The 23,301-nt window shown below is 38.2% G+C and overlaps 1 protein-coding gene across 11 annotated transcripts in view; it reads right to left on the reverse strand.

Annotated features, from left to right (window-relative positions):
- Positions 1–9,899: 9,899 nt before the first annotated feature.
- MARCHF1 (membrane associated ring-CH-type finger 1) overlaps positions 9,900–23,301 on the reverse strand; it is a 633,309-nt gene continuing 619,907 nt past the window's right edge. For 10 of the 11 annotated variants that reach the window (XM_074337792.1, XM_074337794.1, XM_019737038.2 and 7 more), the window contains 2 exons: positions 21,419–21,566; positions 9,900–14,150 (listed from right to left, as the gene is read on the reverse strand). In XM_074337792.1, coding sequence (XP_074193893.1) covers positions 13,852–14,150; positions 21,419–21,566 — 447 coding nt within the window. In that variant the 3' untranslated portion in view covers positions 9,900–13,851. The remainder of the gene's footprint in view (positions 14,151–21,418; positions 21,567–23,301) is intronic. The other variant, XM_074337796.1, reaches the window with a different exon arrangement.

Raw genomic sequence — 23,301 nt, forward strand, 5'->3', positions numbered from 1 at the left:
TTTCAGTTTCATATTTTGAAGCTATTATAAGTGGTATCAATTCTTCATTTTTTTCTTATTGTTGTGAGTTTATAGAAATACAGTTGATTTTCTTAATCTTATATCCTGCAGTCTTGCTAAATTCACTTGATTACATTACATTTACATTACAAATGATGAACATAACAAACAAACACATCATTATGTCCCTTCCCCTCTCCAAAATTTAAACCACTTTGACTTGGGGACCAGTACTATTGAGTCCTCTAGCTGAGCAGTCAGTCAGCAGCCACTCACAGCAGCCCGCCCTAATGGCAGCCCAGGATACCACTGGGCTAGCGCGTGGCCGCACGATGGCTGCCAGCCACTCAGGGCAGCACACGGCAGCCCCGCAGAAACACACAGTAGCACAATGATGGCTGTGGCCGCACGGGTTGCCGGCCACCCGTGGCTAGCACACGGTAGCACACAGCAGCCTCTCAGCTGCATTACGCAGCGACACACACTGGCTGCCGGCCACTCGCGGCAGCACACGGTAGCTCACAGCTCCCCGCAGCAGCTCACACAGCTCACTGGCCCTGTGGGAATCGAACCGGAGGCCTCGGCATTAGGAGCACGGAGCTCCAACCACTTGAGCCACAGGCCCGCCCGGATACTTGGGTCCTTTTTTTTTAACTTTTATCACGATAGAACAAGTAGAAAATGAGTACATAGGGTGCATATTTAAATGTGCAAACTCTGTTGTCTTTATATCTTTTACTGTTATGAATCTAATGATAAAGTAGGATCACTGAGAAATGATTGTGAAAGCATTCTGTAAATAGTAAGTTATGGAAATATGTTTACTGAGAGCAACAATAATAAGTTGGTGCAAACAGCCCAGGCATTGAACCGGCAGCCTCGGCATTAGGAGCACAGTGCTCCAACCACCTGAGCCACCAGCCAGCCCGGATACTTGGGCTGCCTTTTTTTAACTTTTTTCAGGAAGGAACAAGTAGAAAATGAGTACATAGGATGCATGTTTAAATGTGCAAACTCTGTTGTCTTTATATCCTTTACTGTTAAGAATCTAATGATAAAATAAGATCACTGAGAAATGATTGTGGAAGCATTCTGTAAATGGTAAATTATTATGGAAAAATGTTTACTGAGAACAACAATAATAAATTGGTGCATGGGATTTTTATACTTAGGTCTATAATTTTACTTGTTTATATCTCAAAGGAGGGACCGCCTCACTCAGTATTTTCACAGCTTTTCATAAGTCAGTAAAAATGTTTATGTAAGTTAATATGTAATATCTACAGTTATATATAATCATAGACAATTACATAACATAAATACAGAATTCTAAAACATCGATTTACCATTCCTCCCAGCCATATAAATTAATTCAGTTCAGTTATTAGGTGTGACACACAAGTTATTTAAAAAGTCAATTGAAGACACACTTATTACACTTTTAAATCTTGAAATCAGGGTACTTTTCATAATATCCAAAAACTTGCTGACTATCTTTTATACTGTAAAGTTTTCATTAATTATGTCTTACAACCAATTTTGTTTCATAGTTAAGGAAGTAGAGAATATTGTACCACCACATGTCACAAACATTTTGTGGACATAGATTTATATTACAATATTAACCTCCATGATCTTTAATGCATTCCATTTATTTTTTTACTACAAAGTATTTATGAATAATTATTCTACCTTAGTCATTATATGCTCTGATGTAGAGGTCACAGACTTCTCTAATACTAGTTTTTGTTTTCAAAGGCCAAATTGTGAAAGATGAATATGTATCTTATTAAAAAAATATATGGAAGTGATGCTCTAACACATTCATGCCGTTCTTGGACCAGCCTTGCTCCCTTAAATGAAACTGAAAAGATAACAGCGCTGAAATCACAAAAGGGGTTCTAATTAAGAATAGAGAATTGCCTCAGAGGTGACTCAGATTCGGATCTTATATACAACTTGACCTAAACACCATTTTTTCCTTATTTTAAATTTCTTGAAAGAAAGCAAAACCAAATTAATATAATATTAAAAGATATACTTTAAAATGACCCTCAGTATTATGCCATCATGAACTAGCTGCTTTTCTAATTACTTGAAATATTTTCACATCATTCCATTACCTATGCATATGGTTCCTATGGTACATTATGTGAGCCTGATGTCCCACAGTCTCTGTTCAGGGTGAGAGTAGAATCTAACTTCAGACTGAGAAAGAGGACTGGATAGTAATGCCATCATCAGGAAAGCAAAAGATGTCCTCATGTTCCCCAGCCATTTGAAAACTTCTGTCATCGCATTATCAGCACTACCCTTTTCTATACCCATTTTAATATAGTAGATTGCATAATCCATCATTTGTTCACTCACTCATTCAGAAAATCTTTATCAACCTGTGTCAGGTGCTGTGGTGGAGCTCTGGAATTTAGAGATGAACACATGTTCATATGAAATCATACGGTTCTTGACTTTTTCTATCTGACTTATTTCGCTTAGCATGATAATCTCAAGATCCATCCATGTTGTCACAGATGGCAGTATTTCACTTTATGGCCAAGTAATATTCCATTATATATGTGGACCACATCTTCTTTATTGTACCACATCTTTACCCAATCATCTATCGAAAGACACTTCAGTTGTTTCCATATCTTCATCAGCATGAATAATGCTGCAATGAACATTGGAGTACATATATGTTTACAAATAATTGTTTTCAGATTTTTTGGTTGGATACCCAGAAGAGGGATTGCTGGGTTGTATGGTAATTCTATTTTTAATTTTTTGAGGAAACTTCATACTGTTTTTCATAGTGGCTGTACCATTTACAACACTGAATAGAATATGTTTTTCCTATAATCTCAAAAACATTTCTGAGTGATCAAATGATAAATGAACATACTATGTTTCATAGACAAGTTCTTCCATTAATAAATATATCAATATGTTTATTATGTTAAGTATATTTAATATAAGTGATGCATTAATAAAAGTAAGTGTGTGTGATTTTATCTGCTTTAAACTTAAAATTTTTATCCCTAACAAGTATTTGGAATATCACATTTATGTTTAAGATAAATTTCCACTGTATGTTTTTCCTAATTTTCCTCCAATCAGTTACATCCTAATTAATGTGAAGAAAGGGATGGGAGTCCTCTCTTATAATTTTCAGTTGAAAAATAATACAAGTGATAATACTGTGTATTCTCTTGAATACAGCTGATACATATGCACAAATATTGAATTTGGCTAAAGTATTTTAATGATAAAAGGTTCTTATGTTATAAATTAGAACACCACTTTATAAAGCTCATCAAACCTTTTTTCTCCATAAATGACTTCATATGCAGGCAAATGTGTAGTATTTACCTGGTTTTGACTTAAATTCAGTAATATCAATTGGCGAATAATGCAATATAGATTGAGGCTATATTTCTGGAAGTAATTATACTATTATAGTTTCTGTTGTTTCAGAAGTTAATACTATTTTGCAGTATCAAACGAAATAGTCAAAATTTTCCTTGTTACGCCTAGAGCAGAAAATGAAGTAAAATGGGGTTAAGATTTAAACCCTGATGTCTACTTTTAACTCCCATCTTTTTCTCCACTTTACAACCTACCTTTCTGTTTTTGTGCTCAAAGTGATAATAAGGAATGTCTCCTGGATATTGAGGAAGTTCTTACATACAAAATTACTCATAAGAATTTGTTAGTTTTTGGGTGTTTTTTTCCATTCTTACAGTGAAGCTGTGTTAAATAATGCATAACTATTTGTAATTTTAAAAAATAGAGACATTAGACTCATTCTTATCTGAATTATATTTCTATAGCAATTCTCACATTTCACTTTCAATAAAATTCAAACTCATCAGCTGTTTCTGTCCAACTTGTCCATTTCCATCTGCATAGGCACCCTGCACTGGACCCAACTCAAATTTCTTGCTGTTTAAAACCTATGCGTTCTGACAATTAAGTTTGCGAACTCATCCTAGAAAAAGTGCTACATATCTCACTGCTGAATATCACTATGGTCACGTTCAAAGTACTCCCCTTGGGAAGCTATGCACTGATGCCAAGGCCTAGTCCACTCTTTAAAGCAATTTTGGAACTCTTTTTCTGGAATGGCCATCAGAGCTGTAGTTGTATTACCCTTGATGTCCTGAATGTCATCAAAATGTCATAAAAATAAGGCCATGTCTAACCTGTTTCTCCCCCCCACCCCCCCGCAGTTAACATGCCTTTCTCCTTCCAGATGGCCCCATGGGCATGTAGAATGGAGCAAAGCATACCGGGATGTTCAGAGTCTTTCCTTTTCCTAATTCTAGGGCCTAGTGAGGGCTATTAACTCAGCCTTTTGAGTGGCGGTCCCAGGGGGCAGGGCCTCTACTTCTATAATTTCATCTAGGGTGACAGTTGCTAGTCTTTTATCTGTTTAGTTTGGTAAACCATTCTTCCATATTTGTGAGGGGTTCACTTTCTAGGTCTGCCCAGATGAAGTATGTTGTATTTGTATTTTCTATGCAGTTATGTTCCAGATCCCCCAGCTCAATTGGGAATAGAGTGGCTGGGTGTAAAATGTGGCGTGTTTTTATGGTGACAACTGGGTTATTTAGGAGCATGGCCTGGATTGATCTCCCAGGCGACAATCATTCTGCCCCCTTGGAGTTTATCAGGGATTGAACCTGGTGTGAGGTCCAGATGGCTACAGGTTGTCCAAAAGTCAAATTTTCTCTCTCTTTTAAGACAGTGACTTAGCAACCACTCTAAGGCAAGGAGGCCATCCTTTGGTTGTCTGATCCAATTGTTTAGAAAAATGAGCAATTACCCAGGTCAGAGGTCTAAGCTTCTGAGTTAAGACCCCAAGTGCTATTCCCTGTCTCTCATGTACATATAGTAGAAATCAAGACTGTTAAATCCAGGAGACCCAAGGCTGGTACTTGAATCAGCTGTCACTTGAGTCCTCGAAAAGCCCTTTCACATTCTGAGCTCCATTCAAGTGATTCATCATGCTTCCCTTTTAGGCCTTCATAGAGAGACTTGGCTATTAATTCAAAATTAGGGATCCAAATAGTATCTGGCTGTCGTGCGGGAGACCCTGCTCGCTGCGCCATTTGTTGTGCGAGGCGGCCTGCGGGGTCTCTGGTCCCACTCCCCACATAAGAACGCAGGATACGGTGAGGCCAACAAGGAACACCCACGGAGCCATAGGTAGGGGAGCCATACCACCACGGTCTCACTGGAGGCTGGGCCCACCAGACGCCGACCTGCCATCCGATTTTCCGCCAACCGACCGACCGACGACTCTTCTCCACTCTCCCCTCTGTTCCTCTCTCTCAGGTCTCCTCTTCCGCTCTCTTCAGCTCTGCTCGGCTCTGCTCAGCTCCTCGGCTCTCCTCCGTAGTCGCAGCAGTTATACCAGCGGCCAATTGGCTAACTGGCCACAGCTGCCGGCCAATCAGCCACAGCCGACGGCCATTCACCACCCGAGTCAGAACCCCTTCAAGTGAGGCCGAGAGCCTGTAAACTACTCTCTGGGGCTCTGTCCCCACACTGGCCATCCCCAAGAACCGTCTAAGTTGCCTTCTTATGGGGGAAAAGTCGCGACTTACAGATAGCCTCCCTCCTGTCTTCTCAAGATACTTTTTATTTTGTTTCATTTTTAAAAGAACCATTCTTTATATGTCATCAAAAATTTAAACCACTATATGTATTTTTTAAACCATTATTTAAGGGGATAGGATTCTATTGGGGAACAGTGTTTCCAGGACTTTTGTATTGGGAAACAGTGGTGTGTTTTTCCCAGGACTCATCAGCTCCACCCAAGTCAAGTTGTTGTCCTTTCAATCTTAGTTGTGTAGGGCGCAGCTTAGCTGCAGGTCCAGTCACTGGGAGTAGAACCCGGCAACCTTGTGGCTGAGAGACCTGCACTCCAACCAACTGAGCCATCGGGAGTATAGCTCAAGGTCAGCAGCTCAGCTCAAGGTGCCGTGTTCAAACTTAGTTGCTGGGGGCACACTCAGCCCACAGGGGGCGCAACCCACCATCCCCTGCCGGAGTCAAACCAGCAACCTTGTGGTTGAGAGCTCACTGGCCCATGGGGGAATCGAACCGTCAGCCTTCGGCGTTAGGAGCATGGAGCTCCAACCGGCCCCTATGGGTACTTCTTGAGCAGTGATGATGGCTAAATTGTTTTTCAGTAATAATGTTTCAGTCATCTCCCTCTTAAATATTAAACCTATTTTCTTTCCTTATAAAATAGGGAAAATGTGATGTGAAATTCATATACACTGATAGATTGTACATTATTTTTATTTATTTTCTTTGAGCCAAAATGACATGGTATAAAAAGAAATGCAGTGACTATTCTTGTTATGTTGATCTCCCACACTTAATCTGTGTTATCTTTGATAAAGGGGATACATGATTTCAGGTTAGCTCTTTTTGTTAGTATATTATTTTCTGCTTTCTCATTGTGAAAAGTGATAGGTTTTGTTTGTGGAAACAGACCTAAAGATTAGAGAACCAATTTTTTTCAGTTGTGTTATTTTTTTCTTCTAAGAGATACTAATGTAACTCAGTATGTCAAGTATCATGAAAAATACAGGTATAGTAGAATGTTATTCACACAACTTAAGTATCTTTTAGTCTATTTCTAAAGGATACAATGCAAGTGGTACCTGAGTATTTTCAAGGAAAAACAAAAACAATGCTGTATGAGGTTAGCTAGATATCAATTAAGTTTTAACAAGTTATCTAAAGTGTTACAGCTTTTTTACTTTTGAAAATTAAAGATAGAATTTATTTCCATAATTTCACTTCTCAAGGGTCTAATTATTTCATTTGCAGTGATGTAACTGACGCTGATTTGCTTTTGCTTTAGTAATCTGTGTGAAAGTATGGTTTTATGGTTACATAAGTTCTATCTCTTTAGTCACTGGAAAATTACCTTTGTTTAGTTCATATTTAGTCTCAAAATAGCTATAAAACTGAGTCACAAATTACAGTAAATAGTAACTGTTTTACCTGGTCTGATATTTTAAAAGCCATACTGTTAGATGAATAATTTGGGGAATGGCATATCATCCTCTCCCTCAAACATTTGTTCCTAGTTTTTCCTATGCTATCAAAGCAAAAAAAATATACGAAGCCACAATGCTTGGAACTAGAATAAATACGTGCTGCATGGATGAGTTTACTTTACCATTTAGGGCCATATTTGTCATGTCATTTCTCGCTGGACCAAACTACCTTAGAGATTATTTGTCTTTAGAGTAGTTGCTTTTAAATGATATCCTTAATCATTGTCTATAGAACATGTCCTTTCTGCAGTGCTAACTTGTGCTCTTTTATCTAGACCACTTTGCGGTCAGTAGACTATCTCGGTAAGATGGTTTCTGCAGTCCATGACCATGGAGCAGAATAAAAGTAACTCACTTTGTTGGCACTTCTGTATAATCTGAAGGTTTGGCAGACTTGTTTTTGGAAAAGCTAGATAGTAAATATTTCAGGTGTTGCAGGCCAAATGCTGTTTCTGTTGTATAATCGTGTGTGTGTGTGTGTGTGTGTGTGTGTGTGTGTGTTTTACCACCTTTAAAAATGTAAAAGCCATTCAGTTCATTGCCATACACAAATAGGCCCCGGGCTGGGTTTGGCCTGCTTGCCATAGTTTGCCAACTGCTGGTCTAAATCAGTGAGCTGACCTTCCATGGCCCTAGGGCTATGATACATTTCTAAACTCAGAGCAACTAACTCTGAAACCTGTGGTCTCTTTTCCTAATATCCTACTCACTTCCTTGCCTTACCAATGTAAGTATCTCTTTGGGACTCTTTAGCCTTAAAAAGGAGCTTTTTCTACTCTGTATCTCTTGTGTTTCAGGGGCAGGAGATTGGATAGGTGTCCTCTTTGCTCTACTGCCAATTCCAAACAGTTTCTCCCTTAGTTCTTTGAAATTTTAATATTCTCTCCCTTTCCTTATTATCTTACCTCCCCGAAGAACCTTCTTTCTGCCCATTCATTGAAGACTTTAGGTCTTGGCTCAGTTTTCTTCCTCTCTCCCAATTCAGTCATTTTAGTGATTCCAGTATTCATGTGGATAATGGATCTAACACTGTCACCTTTAAGTTTCTCAATCTTTTTCTCTTGTCACATCAGAGCCTCTCAGTGGTCACACCCACCCAGAACCTTATCAGCATCTGAAACTTCTGTAAACTTGACTGAGTATTTCGTCCTCCATTCAGTCACCTATCCCTCTCCATTGATGAAGTTCTTCACCGTGACCTCATTCTCTAATTGCATATCATCTAACTCCTGTCAGCTTAGACTCAGAGTCCACAGTTGCTTCCTTGCATTTGCTCTCAGTTCCTCTGCCCCTGACTGCGTAATATTCCTCTTTGAAAACCCAAACCAGTTAAGGACCCAAACCTGTCTACTTCATACTTGTTTCAAAGCAGCTCAACATTGTTGGAGAATCCCCAAAAATAAGACCTAGCCAGACCATCGGCTCTAATATGTCTTTTGAAGCAAAACACAATATAAGACCCACTCTTATATAAGACCCAGTATTCATTATATTATATTGTATTATATATTATATATTATATTATATTATACCTGGTCTTATATAAGACCTGGTCTTATTTTAATGTATTATATAAGACCTGGTTTTATATTAAAATAAGAATGGGTCTTATATTAATTTTTGCTCCAAAAGATGCATTAGAGCTGATGGTCCAGCTAGGTCTTATTTTCGGGGAAACACGGTATCAGACACCATTTTCCAATTCATGTTTGCAAATCTCAAGTGGATTCTCAGTACTGCTTACCAGTTTTACTGTTTCCCTATTAAGTTCATTTTCCAACTTTGAAGATAATATTTTTTACCACTTTTTCATACTTTCTAGCTTTAATACTAGGGTCCTCAATGTTCAGCTGTTAACTTTTTATACATCACTGAGAAAATAGACACTCATTTTCTTTCAATTTAATGGATGTAGTAGCTTTTCTCCTTTCAGAGACAAGCATTCCTACTTGTGCTCTAGATTCCCACACCTTGTCTTCTTAGGAACCTTGATTCTCCCCAAGTTTTTCACCTTGTTTCTCAAGCTAAAAAACCGCCTATAAATCATCCTTGATTCTTCCCCATGTCTCTTCCGTGTCCTTCCCCAGTCTAATTTAATTAGTATTTCTGGTTCTGTTTCCAAAAAAGAAAGTAAATCAGTAGTCCATGAGAGGCCATCTCCACTTCACGCTCTTACCTAATCCACCAGGTCTTGACTGTTCTATGTGCAGAAAGTCGCTTCCTGACTGGCCTCGTGCCACCATTCTGGCTCCATTTTTTTATTACCTGAGTAGAAAAATGCTGTTATATTCTTTTGTATAGCCAAACCTTATTCATGAGAAAATCCTTTCTCTGTATTACATTACTTTTCTTAAAGATTTTTTATTAAAATTTATTGGGGTGACAATGGCCCCCAAAACTACATAGGTTTCAAGTATACAGTCTATACTACATCATCTGTATATTGCATTATGTGCTCACCACCCAGAGTCAGTTCTCCTCTCATCACCATATATTGGACGCTGTTCACCCTCTTCTACCAACCCTTCCCCCCCCCCCCCCCCGCATTATTTTTCTTAGTGTTTGTTTTAAACAGGGTTTGAAAGATATAGGTTATTTCCGCTGGTTTTCCCTAATGAGTGCATCTTTTTCTTCCTTTCTGCAATGTCATGGGCTTGTCAGTCTGTGTTGGCCTTAAATGATTATAGATATGTTCAGACCCTGCTTAAAAACCCAGACCATTGTCAAGTCTAAAGAACTCAAGCTTGTTTGAATGTTGCAAACACAAATCTACAGAAATCCGGGTAAGTTAACCAAAAAGTATAGAACCCACAACAAAGGTATGAGTCACTCCTTTAATATACAAAGTCTTTCACAGATAATTATTTTCTTTTTCTTAATCTGCTTTAGTACACATTATTCACAAAACAGTAAATTGTTAATGCAAGAGAATTAAGTAAAACCAATAAAATACAAATGCTCAATTTCAAAAATTGCACACAGTTAAAATAATTTTTCCTTGTTAATTTTAATGCAATATCCAATTTCAAAATGGGCTTTTTTCAGATGTGGAGGAAACACTGCAGCCCAAAATAACAGTATGTCTTTTCAACTGTATTAATATGTAAAATAGCACCTTTGGGCTGACTTAAGAAAAAAGGTTTTTATCTTTCTTAATTAAAGTGCAAGCCCTACACAATTATTATATAATAACTACAATACTGATAAATTTTAAGAGCTCTACTTTGTCCCAAAATACTCAGTGGCAAGGCAAAGAAAGGCAAACTATGTCAGGCAGATGGAATAATCTTTCTCACCTCATACCCATGACAATTATGATACCTAATGATGTCATTGCTCTAATGAGCTAATTTTCCAACCAAAGAACAGCTGTTTTAGGGGTACTCAGCGACCTTTTGCAAAACAAGATAAACACAACCATGAGGTCATTGCACTGGGACTACAATCACATGTAAAAGCAGCTCAGACAGAGTTAATCTTGGGGCATTTTGAAAGACTCCTTCAGTATAAACCTATCTTCCTTCAGTTTCTCCACTGCCATATCCCAGGTTGATGGGATCACATTTGGGTGTTGTTTTCTTCATTTTTGTTTTATTTGTGTTTGTACTTAAGCTTCATCGCCTTTTGGACTTCACTTTTTAAAAAAGTGCTTGAATTTCATTCCTTTACAATTTAATCTTTGAGCCTATACAATTAAAGTGACAGCTTTTAAAAAATTAACAGCATAAATGTTTGTGGTTTATAGTATTGATAATACCACAGATTCGTGATTATAAAAAGCCGAAAAGTTTTAAACCGAACTGTAAGTTCATTCTTCAATTCCAGTCTTTTATTTCAATTCCAGTTTATTTCTTACATCAGCAGGTAAACATGCTTCAAAAAATAGTCATTCTGGAGAGCAGTTTTTCTTTTTGGAGGGTATATCCAGTCGACAAAAGCGTTGTCACAAAGCCGAATCCTTTCGTTGAAAGGGCAAATGTACCATTGCCACACAGAATATAAGAAGAAAATAATCATCCTTAGGTTTTAAGTGCACATAGTTATTTAGCTTGAACCATAAACAGCCACTGCAAGAAACCTTTTTAAAATATTTGAATTCAGGAGTTCAGGGTTTAAAAAGGTCAGAAGAGTAACAATGAGATGTTGACTTTTAACCTGCTAGAGCGTTACATTATTTTCTCGTTTCAAGAATGCCAAAGCCTATGTAAGTCAATTTTGAGAATTTAAGCATGGTTTTAAAACACCATGTCATCTTTTGTTAATACAGTAATGCTTATCTTTACTTTTCATTCTAGAAATGTTTTTTTTTTTTTTTTTTTTTTTTGGTGTTAAGTATAGCCCTTAATACCTGAGGCCTTATTTTAAAAATAGCCAATTGCCTCCCACTGTGAAATGAGCTATACACTTACCTATCTTGCTTAGGTTTGTACAGAATTTAAACAGTATTTTTGGAAGTAATTAAGGTAAATCATCATTTTCCTTCCAGAACAAACAAAAGAGAAATCAACATTTCTTTGTTTGCTGGTGACTAAATTATTTCCCCCAGGAATATTTGTAAACCGCATGTTGCCATTGCTAAACCACAGGAAAAATAGATTAGTAAAAAACTTGGAAAAATGAACAGGTAAATTGAATCAAGTTTAATCCCTTGGGTGAGATGCCATGTTCAGTTTGTTTAAGTGTCATATTTCACTTACATCCTTATTTGCGCAGAAATTTTGGTCCAGTTTAGTTACCTCAATTTTGTTTGCCCTGTGCCTTTTCTTTCACGTCCCTACAATAAGTTTTAAGAAAGGTGAGTTTAAACCTTTTGTTTCCTGACTGGAAACCTTAACCTTTTTCTCATGTACATACGTGAATACACACACACACACACCACACACGTAGAGTTGACATTTCCCTTTATTCCTGGGCATCAGGACTAGTTGGACTCGGAGTCAGCCACTAATTCCCATCCTCTTTCTCCCATTAAAATGTTATTTCTTTTTCCCTTTTCCTACGATATCTTTGAAGAACAAGCACCCGGATCATTACAAAGTGCATCCATGCGATACCCAGATTTGTGCACTGCGATACCCATGCTTTGGTTCCTGTGGCCACTGTGGTTCCTTTCCCACAATAATAAATATGACAGCTAACAAAAATAAATCACCTTTTTAAAATGTAAGACATCTTTCAACAGGCCACTACATCTATCATCATTAATGTAGCTCACGGCACTATCATTCACACTTCAGTTTTACATGAATATGCAAAGATCACAATAATCAACTGAACTGTCAAACCTAAACAACTCAATGTATTACTTACCACAGAATTTGCCCAATGTTTTTGCTTCCTAGCTGAGCAAGGGAAATACTGTCAGCTTTTAAAAATAGAGTCTAAATGCTTAACTACTCATCTGTCAAGTTGACACCTCATATGGATTTTTTTTAAAGCCTTACACATGTGACTTAATAATGAAAGTATTTAATTTTTATTTTCCGTATCATAAGTGCTTCATTGTAGCAAACTAGTTAATTTCAGAATTTTGCTACAGACAGATTGCTTTATCTTTCTATGCTTTGGTTTTTTGCACCCTTCAGAGAAATTGTAATTTTATCTAACTCTTCAACCAAGATATTTAATTTGTTTGATTAATTTAGTGCTTTGTAAAATTATAACATTTGTGCAACTTTGAATAAAAGAATGAGTTAAGCTGATGTTTTGCAATATTAACTGTTAAATGAAGCAGAGGCTCTAATTTTAGGATTGCTGTCCAATATGCTTAATTCAAATTGAGATACGCTGAAAGGATAAAATACTGGATTTTGAAGACTTGGTTCATAAAAAAAGATGTAAAATATCTCAATTAATTTTTGACATTATGACAGGTTGAAATAACTTGGATATATATTGTTAAATGTAAAACATCATCAAAATTAATTTCACCTGTTTATTTTTAGTTTTTGTAATGGGGCTACTGAAAATTTAAAATTTACATATGTGGCCTGCATTAGTGGCTCATGTTATATTTCTGTTAGACAACACTGTTGTAGAGGGTCCAGATAAAATATGGGACCTGATAGTTGATTTCAACGTCTGTGTGTATTCAACAGGGCTAATTAAACAAATGAACAAAAAACCTCTGCACATCTTTTGTTCATGATTTAAACATAAATCCAAGTATTAATATCTTCAAATGCATACTGCATTGATTTTAAAAACATGCATCTGTCAAAACAACTGGACTCCACAGTAGCCAAAAAATATGTTACCTGTCAAAACTGAGACTATCAAAAGATGCATCCTCCAAGTGTGCTTCTGAGGTACCTCGGGGCTAATGCAGACAATGTCAAGCTTAAAAACAAGTATGTTATTTCCAGATGAGATAGTTAACATTACGAGGCCCTAGGAGAAATACATATTGCAATTCAAGTCTGGATTCTTAAACTTTCCCCTGCAATCGTGAAGACTCATATGTCTATTTAGTCTGACGATGAACTTTGCCTAAAAGGACTCTTTTACTCCAGTGATATTTTATAACTGTTTTAGAAATTACTCTTTAGCACACTTTTCACCTCTCCATATCACTCTTTAGACTCTGCTTGATGGGATCCTGGTCATTTGGTGTCCTTCCCTCCTTTCCTTTCTGAGCCAAGTAAGGAAAGGTGAGTCAGTAGTGGAAAGGGGAGAAGATGAAGCAAGTGAATAATTCAGGATCACTTCTGTCATTTGTAGTGGCTGAGGGCTAGAAAGGTCTTCTTCAGCGAAGAAAGTCCACCCGTCTCCATCACACTGGTATAACTTCAGGGGGGCTGCCTTCTGCAGATGGCAGTGCATTTGTGCCCGTCGGCAGTATAGGCACCACCACGGTCTCCTTGACGTCCATGTTTACATGACACGAGAAGTTCTTCTCCTGTTTCTTGGCAGTGTCTGGGCAGTTCTGCACAAAGATCACACGGTTGTATGCCTTCAACCTGCGCCACAGCTGCACATAGGCTTTACACTGTACGTACATGAAGACGAGACCTCCCGTGAAGCCGATGGCCACCACAACCAGTTTTGTCCAAAATGGCCATTCAAGGACACCTTTGAAATAAAGAGAACACTTTCACCAACTTATTGTCAATGGATTTGGTAACTTGCTTCCCCGGCTCCAAAAGACTAGACCTTCCTGATAAATTTCACAGATAAGGAATATATTGCTATATAAGTGTAAAATTCTATGGATAAGAATTATATCTTGAATTGCTTTCAAATGTGCTAAAGGTATGATTGAAATTGTATATGAAGAAATGCTCTTACCTACCACTGTAATGATTTCCCATTTCCCCTCCTAGTAGCAAGTACCTACTACGATTATCAGGGACAACATTAGGCTTTTGATACTTTAACATTTATTCTTTATAGCTATACCTTTAAGGAAGGACTGACCATATTGAATGGAAGGATCAACAGTTAAAACCCTTAGTCTGATTAGGAACAATACCTAAAAGTAGGAGGTACAGAAATAGGTAAATGTATGGGATTGTACCTACAGGTCCCCCTCCCCACCCTCATTCCTTTTAAAAATAAAAATAAAAAATAAACAAACAAAAAATGAAAGAGAATTTCTCAGTATAGACATGCATAAGATTTAGGATTTCAGTTACCTGTACTTGTTTCATCAATTTTAAATTTTGTTACCGAGGACATCACTTTCTTCCGCCCCCTCAATATAGCCGAAACAATATCATAAAAGTATATTCAATATAAAAATAAGTAATGCGATGGTTTGTTATATCCCTGAAAAATGGAGGCAATGGTATTAGGTTGGTGCAAAAGTAATTGCGGTTGTAAAGGTTATAAACAACTGCGAAAACCGCAATTATTTTTGCACCAACCTAATAGTATTTACCTCATAGGGTTGTTAGAGTGGATTAAATGAATTAGCACTGACACACAGTGCTATAAAAATGCAAATTGTTGTTGCTAGCTGAGTGATTTAAATGCTATGCATCTTGGGCTAACTGAGTTGTAGATTAATAGCAAGGCTTTCTCTGGTGCCTACAGCTAAGACGTTTCTAACTTCATTGGGCTTCATCAATCTTTGAATGTCGCACCTGGACTCTAAGCATAGACACCTCAGGGATGCAGGTGAGGAGAAAGGCTGGTTAGCTGCAAGCCAGGCCACTATCCTTTAGTCAGCACTGCACCGCCTCACCCTATGCCCCTGGGCATCCCTCGTAGTTGTAATCCCCTTCACGGAGAAAAGCTCAGAAATCTACCAAAAATTAAAAAGGTCCTGAAATGCATAAGTGGCCACTGTGTGTACTGCATTTGTTAGGAAACATTTATGCCAAACTTCCAGAGCACAATGACAATGGCTTATAAGCTGGATACCTCCACTGGCCCCTTTCAGGCTCATTTGCCTTCCAGCAGTATTGATTCTCTGAAAACCTACTTCCTTGCTAATGGAATAGGGTCCCCATCCTTCTCCATGGGAGGCACACATGCTGGGTCACTTGTAACATGTTGCTTCTCTGTTTTCTCTTTAAGTCAAATTGGATAAACCACAAGCTCCCAGATGGGTGGTTATAATATAGCTGCAGATGAGGCAAATTACGTATTTCCTCATCTTTAAAACAATGATCTTTAAGGTCTATTCCAGCTTTTAAATTTAAATTCTAGGCATATTCTGCATATCATATGTGGCAGATCATGGGACTGGAGGCACCGGGAGTATGTCTAAAAAGCCGTTCTCAGTCCCCAAACAGCAGAAGAGAACCTACCTCATTTAACAGTGGCAGGACAAAGTATATTTAGAAAAAGCATTGCTTTGGTAATTTGGGATATTTTTGGCTGGATGCTTAGATTACGCAGAGTTATAAAATATGTTTATATAAGGGTATGTGTGAGTGGCAGGGCTGGCAGGTGGTTTTCTCTTTTACTTTTATTCTGGTTGCTTCCCTACAGTTGGATAAACTATTTTTTAAAAATTTCACAAACATAACTTTTTTGAATGGTAACACTCTGAGTGAATATGTTATATGTATGCAGTGTTGTATAAACAATGTTTCAATTTATTTGATGCAAGGTCGAGTTCATGGTGTGTCTTTGAAAAATGAATCATAAAAAGAGCTTTTGGAACGTATTCAGTTTAACTTAGTTTTACAAATGAGGAAATTGAGCTTCAAAGTGATTATTTTATTCAAGATAACTAGCCACTGACCAAGGCAGAACTAGACCCCTGGCCTTCTGACAACTAGCCCAAGTCAGCATTTATCATGTTTGGATAGTTACCGATAACCAACATGTAATTACTTTTAAAAGGAATAGTTTAAACAACAATGCTGAAAAGGAAAATACTGTATCAATTGCAGGGAACTAATTTTGAACACACACTCTAAGTAGATGTTAACAGCCAATGAGCCCTGCACAGCCATTGTTCTTATCTGTGGACGCAGCCACAGCCAGAAAAAATTTGGGAGCCTCTACTAATATACCAATTATTCTCTGAATAATGAAGCCTGGACCTTGCCCTGGAGATACTGAGAGGCTCACAAGTGAGTCAGGCATGGAAAAAAAAAAAAAAATCGATTGGTTATGCTAGTCCTTTGTGGTCTATACATTTGAATAATTCTGGGGCAACATTAAAATCTGCACCTACAGTCTTTTTAATAGGTAGCATAAATTTGTTTTTTCTTGGTCTGTATGATTTTGTGTTTTGTTTTCAACACACAAATAGTATACTGGAGCATTCTTCTAGAATAAGTAAAGATAAGGCAGGAAGAGCAATTGTTTTCCCAAATTAGAGTTCGCAACCTGGGTGAATCAGGATGTTAAAGTTCCAAGTACCATGTATTACAATTTTTTTCCTTATCACATGTGACAGTGAGGTGCGAGAGCTATCTGAGGCATCATGCATATCATCTAAAAAGAACAACCATTTAAAAACATAAATGGTTTGTGTGTTTTTTTCCTTCCAGGATTGTTGTTATAGTTCATAGATGTTGCTGTTTTTATATTCAACCTCAATTCTGTTTGAAGAAGGACAATTTGTTCCTCTTCAAATATTTTGGAAGGTTTTCAAAATGGATTTAGAGTATTTTGACTTTTAAATTATGCAGTTTTTTTCCCCCTAAAAACTTTAAAAATAAATTCAGGATCAGTACTCAGAGTCTCAATACCAGAGGAAGATGAAAATAAAACTCATACAAATGGCTGTACTACCTGTAATGGATTACATTGGGAAACCAGATCTTAAATACAATTTGAGCATAAGTACAGATGATACCCTTTACAAAAGTCACTATTTGAAATTACATGACTTAGGAGCTGTCTCACGAGCAAGTGGATCTGTAGAAATAGCCCCAGGCACTGCTTCTTGATAAATACCTTGCTTCCTAATTCAAAAGCTCTGAACACCAAAGGTATAGTTACCTAATTTTCACTTGCTTTTAAGAAACTGAAAATAATTTTTAAAAGTAATATGGTAGAAAGCTGACACTTGACTGTGTGTGTGTGTGTATATATACACACACACATACATACATACATGTATATATACATACGTACATATATACCATGTTTCCCTGAAAATAAGACCTAGCTGGACAATCAGCTTTAATGTGTCTTTTGGAGCAAAAATTAATATAAGAATCGGTCTTATTTTGCTATAAGACCGGGTTACATATATATGTATGTATATATACATATATATATATATACATACATATACATATATACGTGTGTGTATATATATATGTATGTGTGTATGTATGTGTATGTGTATATATATATATATATATATATATATATATATATATATATACACATATATATGCTGACCTTTGATTGCCATTCAAGCTTTTCTATTGGGAAATCTAAAGGACCTGAGTGATACTCCTTTGGGTGACTCGTCTGAAATCCTGCTTCTACCCAGAAAGGAAAAACAAAAACAAAAAATTGAAAAAAAGTATTTTTAAAAAAGATAAAAGGTGGAAAAGCTTGAGTATGAGATATTCACACCTCATCATTCCTTCTACAGCATTGACTGGGCCACTTGCCAGGACCCACACACAGAGCTCAGCACCATGGGTGTGCTGGTGAGTAAGACAGGCTTAGATAGCCTGCTCTGAGCTGAGAGGCTTCTGGGGAGGAAAAACAATTAAATGAGCAATTACGTGTCCTGGGAGTGGGGGAGCAGAGCTTCTCAGCATGACTGTACAATAGAGTCATGAGTTAGGGATAATGAAACCTGAACCTCTGAGGATAAACCTCAGGCTTTGAAGGGGTTTGGAAACTTCACAGGTAATTCGAATGTACAATCAAGGTGAAGTAAGGGGTGTGTGGTAAGTGCACGATGCTATGGGAATATATTGTTCTCCACATTTCGGGAGCATCAGAATTACCTGTTTGCTTCTGAAGCACAAATGACAGGGCTCCACCCTCAGAATTTCTGATTAATAGGTCGGGGCTGGGGGCTGGCCGAGAATCTGCATTTCTCTACCAAGTGCCCAGGTGATGCTGCTGCTGTTGGTCCAGGGACCACATTTTGAGAACCACTGTAATAGTAACAATGATTCTAGTTCAGGGAGCTGAACTAGGTTTCCCAGACAGAGTGAAGTTTAAGGTGAACTGCAAAGGTAGAGTGGAGGTTTAGGGAACGGTGTGAGAGTATACGGGTGTTTGAGTGTGTGGAGGTGGACAGGAGAAGCTGGGAGGAGATGCTTTATGTGAAGAGAAAAGCTAAGCAAGGGTCTGGAAGGATGTTGGGGGCGCTGACAAATGGTCAGCATAATTGGCTACAGCTAGGTTATAGGGGGCGGCACATAATCCCACTAAAGAGTTTGGTGTATGTTTTAAGAGTAATGGCTAATTAGGGAAGGTTGTGGTCAGATTTGTATAATATTATGTAACTTTGCTGGAAGCACATTATTAAGCATGGGTTGAAAGTGGGCAAAACTCGAGAAAGTCCAGTTAAGAAGTTGTTGCAGTTTTTAGGTAAAAGACATGGTAGTTTGTACATGGATGATGGCAGTGAGGAAGGAGAGTAATGGACAGATTCCAGAGCATATGAGGCAGAATGAATAGGATTTAGTGATTGACTTACGGTAGAAGTGAGGGAGAAGGAGGAGATGAGGAATTAAAGCTGTGTTGGCTTTGGTTACTGAGTGTCAGTAATGTCTTTCCCACAGGTGTCGGAGTGGGAAGTGGTAGTAGGCAGTGAGTTTGGACATACTGAGTTTGGTGCCTGGAAGACCTTTAGATGGGCACATTCAGAAGGTAGACAGATGCATGATCAGAGTACAGTATGAGCTGGGGATAAATTTGGGGTGTCATCAGCATAGATGTGACAACTGGAGACATAAGGATATCCAGGGGAACCAGAGAATGAGCAGGCAGAGTGAGCTAAATGGAAGGCGGCCTGGGACCCTGGGCTCTGGAGAGACTTTGGTGGCTGAAGTTGAGGCTGTCGAGTTCATTGCAGGATAAATGATCACTATGCAATCACATGTCTCAGCAGTGACTCTGCATAAAGGAATGTAAGAGAGATTCTGACCTGTTGACATCTGAATGACATGAGATTGCTTCTTCTTGTGATGCCTTGGAGAGGTGCTCTTACCCTCCTTTCCCTTACATGTGGCTTAAGGAGAAAGGAAAGAGCCCTGAGGGCTAGTACAGCTAGACCATGTCAGTGTGACCACTGGGAGAGGGTGAGGCTACACTGGGGCAAATTTGTGATTCTCAAACACTGAACTCCAAGTCAGACATCTACAAATATGAAGTCTCTGGCTATCACGCCTGCCCTTGATTATTAGGAAAACATTTGAGTCATGAGGATATATGTTGGGTATAGTAAGGTGGGGATGGTGGTGGAATGTCCCTTTGTTTTTCCATACATACACAATTACACCATTTCTGGCACACTTTCTGTTACTGGGCTTGGGCCAGTGCCTCTAAATATAGGGAACACAGATTTAAAAAAGAGAAGTCCTACTCTCTAGGGATCTAATAGGGATCTAATAGATATTTAATAGGGATCTAATAGATATTTTTGTTTAATCCAGCATCTCAGTAACAATGCATAATGTAGTTGTAAAGAATGTAGTTTGATATAAATTATATAAAAATGAGTTAAGATTGAACCAAAAAACAAACAAAACCTCCCTACTTGTTTTTTCGAGCCACAGTGTTTTCATTCTCTTTCAGAAGCAGACAGTGGGATCTGTACCTCGGTCACCCCTCACCCCCCCAACACAAACACACACACACACACACACACACACACACACACACACTACACAAACGTCCCAGTGCATCTGGAAAGCCCTCACAGCCCCTTTTATTCGCCTAGGTCCCCATCTGCTTCTAGAATGCCCAGGAGAGCACGTTGGTGTACATTGCTGCCATCATGAGGTCAAGTGTGAGAATGCAACATCCTTCCCTTCTGCTTTTATGAATCCAAAGACATACAGAAGTAACAAAGCTTTCCTTTTAAAAATTATTTTCTTTTCCTCACTTCTTAACATTTTCTTTTTCTTTTTTGAGGGAGGCACATAAACATTTTCATAACACTACAGTGTTATCATAACACTTACAGTGTTATCATCTGGACAATTTCTCCTTTCAAATTCACCACGTGTTTCCTATTGTGTTTGTTCCCCCTGCCACCCCACGTGGGGATGCGGGGGGCGGGATGAGTTAGGGGACTATTTCTCACTGTTTTACCAGCTATGATTCAGGCTATATGCTAAAGCTGTTAGAATCCGACGAAAAAATAGAGCTGGGTACCTTCAGAAGTGAAGAGAACCTAGTTTCAATGACCTGTGCATCTTAAATATTAGAATATGCCTTAATGATTTTCAAACACCTTTCTTTGCAGACTTGATGCCATCCTTCACAATCAAACTTAGCACGTTTAAAATTTCAAGTCATAGTGTTAATCCACTCTATCAACTTACATAGTACTAATAAGCTATTATATTCTCTACTACGGTATCATCATATTCATGGTTTAAAGCTACATGACGGGGTGAATTAAATCAAATGAAAAACCATCCAGTTTTAAAACCTGTCGACCTTTTCCCATCAGGAAAAACCTGATCCTTATCCAGCTCCTGCAAAGCCTGGAGTGGTGGATGACATTTTATGTACTTCTCTGTACTCAAGTTCACACGAACCTGATCAATCGCACATCTCAGCGTGGCACCCCATTTATGGTCAGGGTGTTAGTCAATAGCATAGTTGGAGAAGACTCGATTGCCAGTCCTGGTTTTTGCTAGTGCACTAAACGGGGGAAATGGCTTCCCTACCTGGTTCTAGGGTATCCTCACAGCATCCAAGAGGGGAGAAAAGAAGAGACGTGCCCTTACCATTGTCGTTACCTTGCTTGATTTCCTCCGCTGTCCGGTCTATTAATACATACAAGGACCAAACCACACAGGTGATTGCGATGACGTGGAATGTGACCGAGCAGAATATTTTTCTCCTTTCGCTTGTGGTCATCTGTAGTTTCTCCCACTGCAATTGTAAACGAATCACACAAAACTGAATTTATAACTAGGAAACTTTATTCCCCATTTATAGCCCAGACATAGCTCATGAATGGAGGGAAAGCATTAAGGATTTGCAATTTCAGATGACACTATAATATTCAAGTAAGTCTTCACGTTTGGAAAGACATGAAATCTGGGCAGCCGGTTAGCTCAGTTGGTTAGAGCGTGAGTACTCTTAACAGCAAGGTTGCCAGTTCAATCTACACATGGGCCACTGTGAGCTGCGCCCTCCACAAGTAGATTGAAACAACTACTTGATTTGGAGCTGATGGGTCCTGGAAAGACACACTTAAAAAATTAAAAAAAAAAAAATTATGGTTTAAAAGGTTAAAAAATAATTGCAAAAACTGTAGTAACTTTAAAAAAAGATATGAAATCATAACCTGTGGAATTATATGTAACTTAAATATATATTAAAGTGAAAACAAAAATATGTTTGTATTTCCAAATGAATTAAATCAAGTCTTTTCTGTTTTGCTAACCTGACATTTCCTTGTTTGTGACATGAATGGGTTAGTTTTAATACTGAACAATTTTTAGAAAACATTTCCTTTCAGGTTTCTGCATATCACTTCTTTGTGGTACTAGGTTATAAGTAGTAATAAGTAATCTCTTTGTGAATTAATACATAACCTGATAGTGTTGCATTATTGAATGTATAACTCAAACAAAGAATTTGAATGGCTGGATGATACCGGTTTACAACTCTTCTCCTGGGAAACACATTTTATCATCTGGGCAATGGGAGAAAATCAGCTGAGACCCCTTAGTGCAGTCTGGATTTGCTGCTGCCACTACTGTCACAACCATTGTCCCTTAGTCACACTCCTCAGAAGGTTGAGGGCTGCTCCCTCAGTCTAGGAGAGGAAGAGGGCCACAATTTGTATAATTACACGTTAGGTTTTGTGTCCATATGAGGGAATGTGTCCACTTATTAACTTTGAAGAAATAGACTCTCAAACAAAATTTTAATGCTTTGATAGCTAGAGTATCACTTCATTTCTGAGTTAAGAATTGTGTCTTTATTTTTCTTTATATTATTTCTATAGGAAAATCAAATCACTTAGGTCTTCTTAGAGGTGAATTGATGTGCTAAACTTCCAATAATCCATGATTCTTTACTTATGTTTTTGCTAAAGCAAAATCGTTAGAACTTCAGAAGACCCCACTCCTTCCCCACCCCCCACCCCACCCCCACATATAATTCCATGAGCAACTCAGGTGGAAACAAGAGGGCATCCATAATATCCCATAAAGTCCTGGTTCTGTCACCAGCTCTGAGACATTGGTGAAGTCATTTAATCTCTCCAGGCCCACTTGCTTCATAAGACGTGAATTGTGGCAGAAGCTGTGACAGAGAGGTTTGGGAAGAGAATACCAGTCTTTTCTTCCTCTGTTAACAGACTAGTAATTCTATGAGGGTGCAAACTGTGCCAGCTAAAAGCTGCTTTCCAACCTTCCTTGGCAGATGTGGACATGGGCTGTTTCTCACCCGTGAGACATGAGGGGCTATCTAGTGAGATACTGAGTGTTCGCTTTACTGACTCAGGAATTGCTCCTTCTTCCTTTCCTCCATTTTCTCTTCTTTGCTGCTTGGAAATCACAATTGATGGTAAGAGTCCCAACAGTCATCTTGCAACCTCGAGGAAAAGGCTTGAGAATCGGAGAGACCTCAGCCTGATGAGCAACAGTTCACCTCT

This window comes from Rhinolophus sinicus, linkage group LG07, assembly GCF_036562045.2.
Source record: "Rhinolophus sinicus isolate RSC01 linkage group LG07, ASM3656204v1, whole genome shotgun sequence".
Lineage (NCBI taxonomy): Eukaryota > Metazoa > Chordata > Mammalia > Chiroptera > Rhinolophidae > Rhinolophus > Rhinolophus sinicus.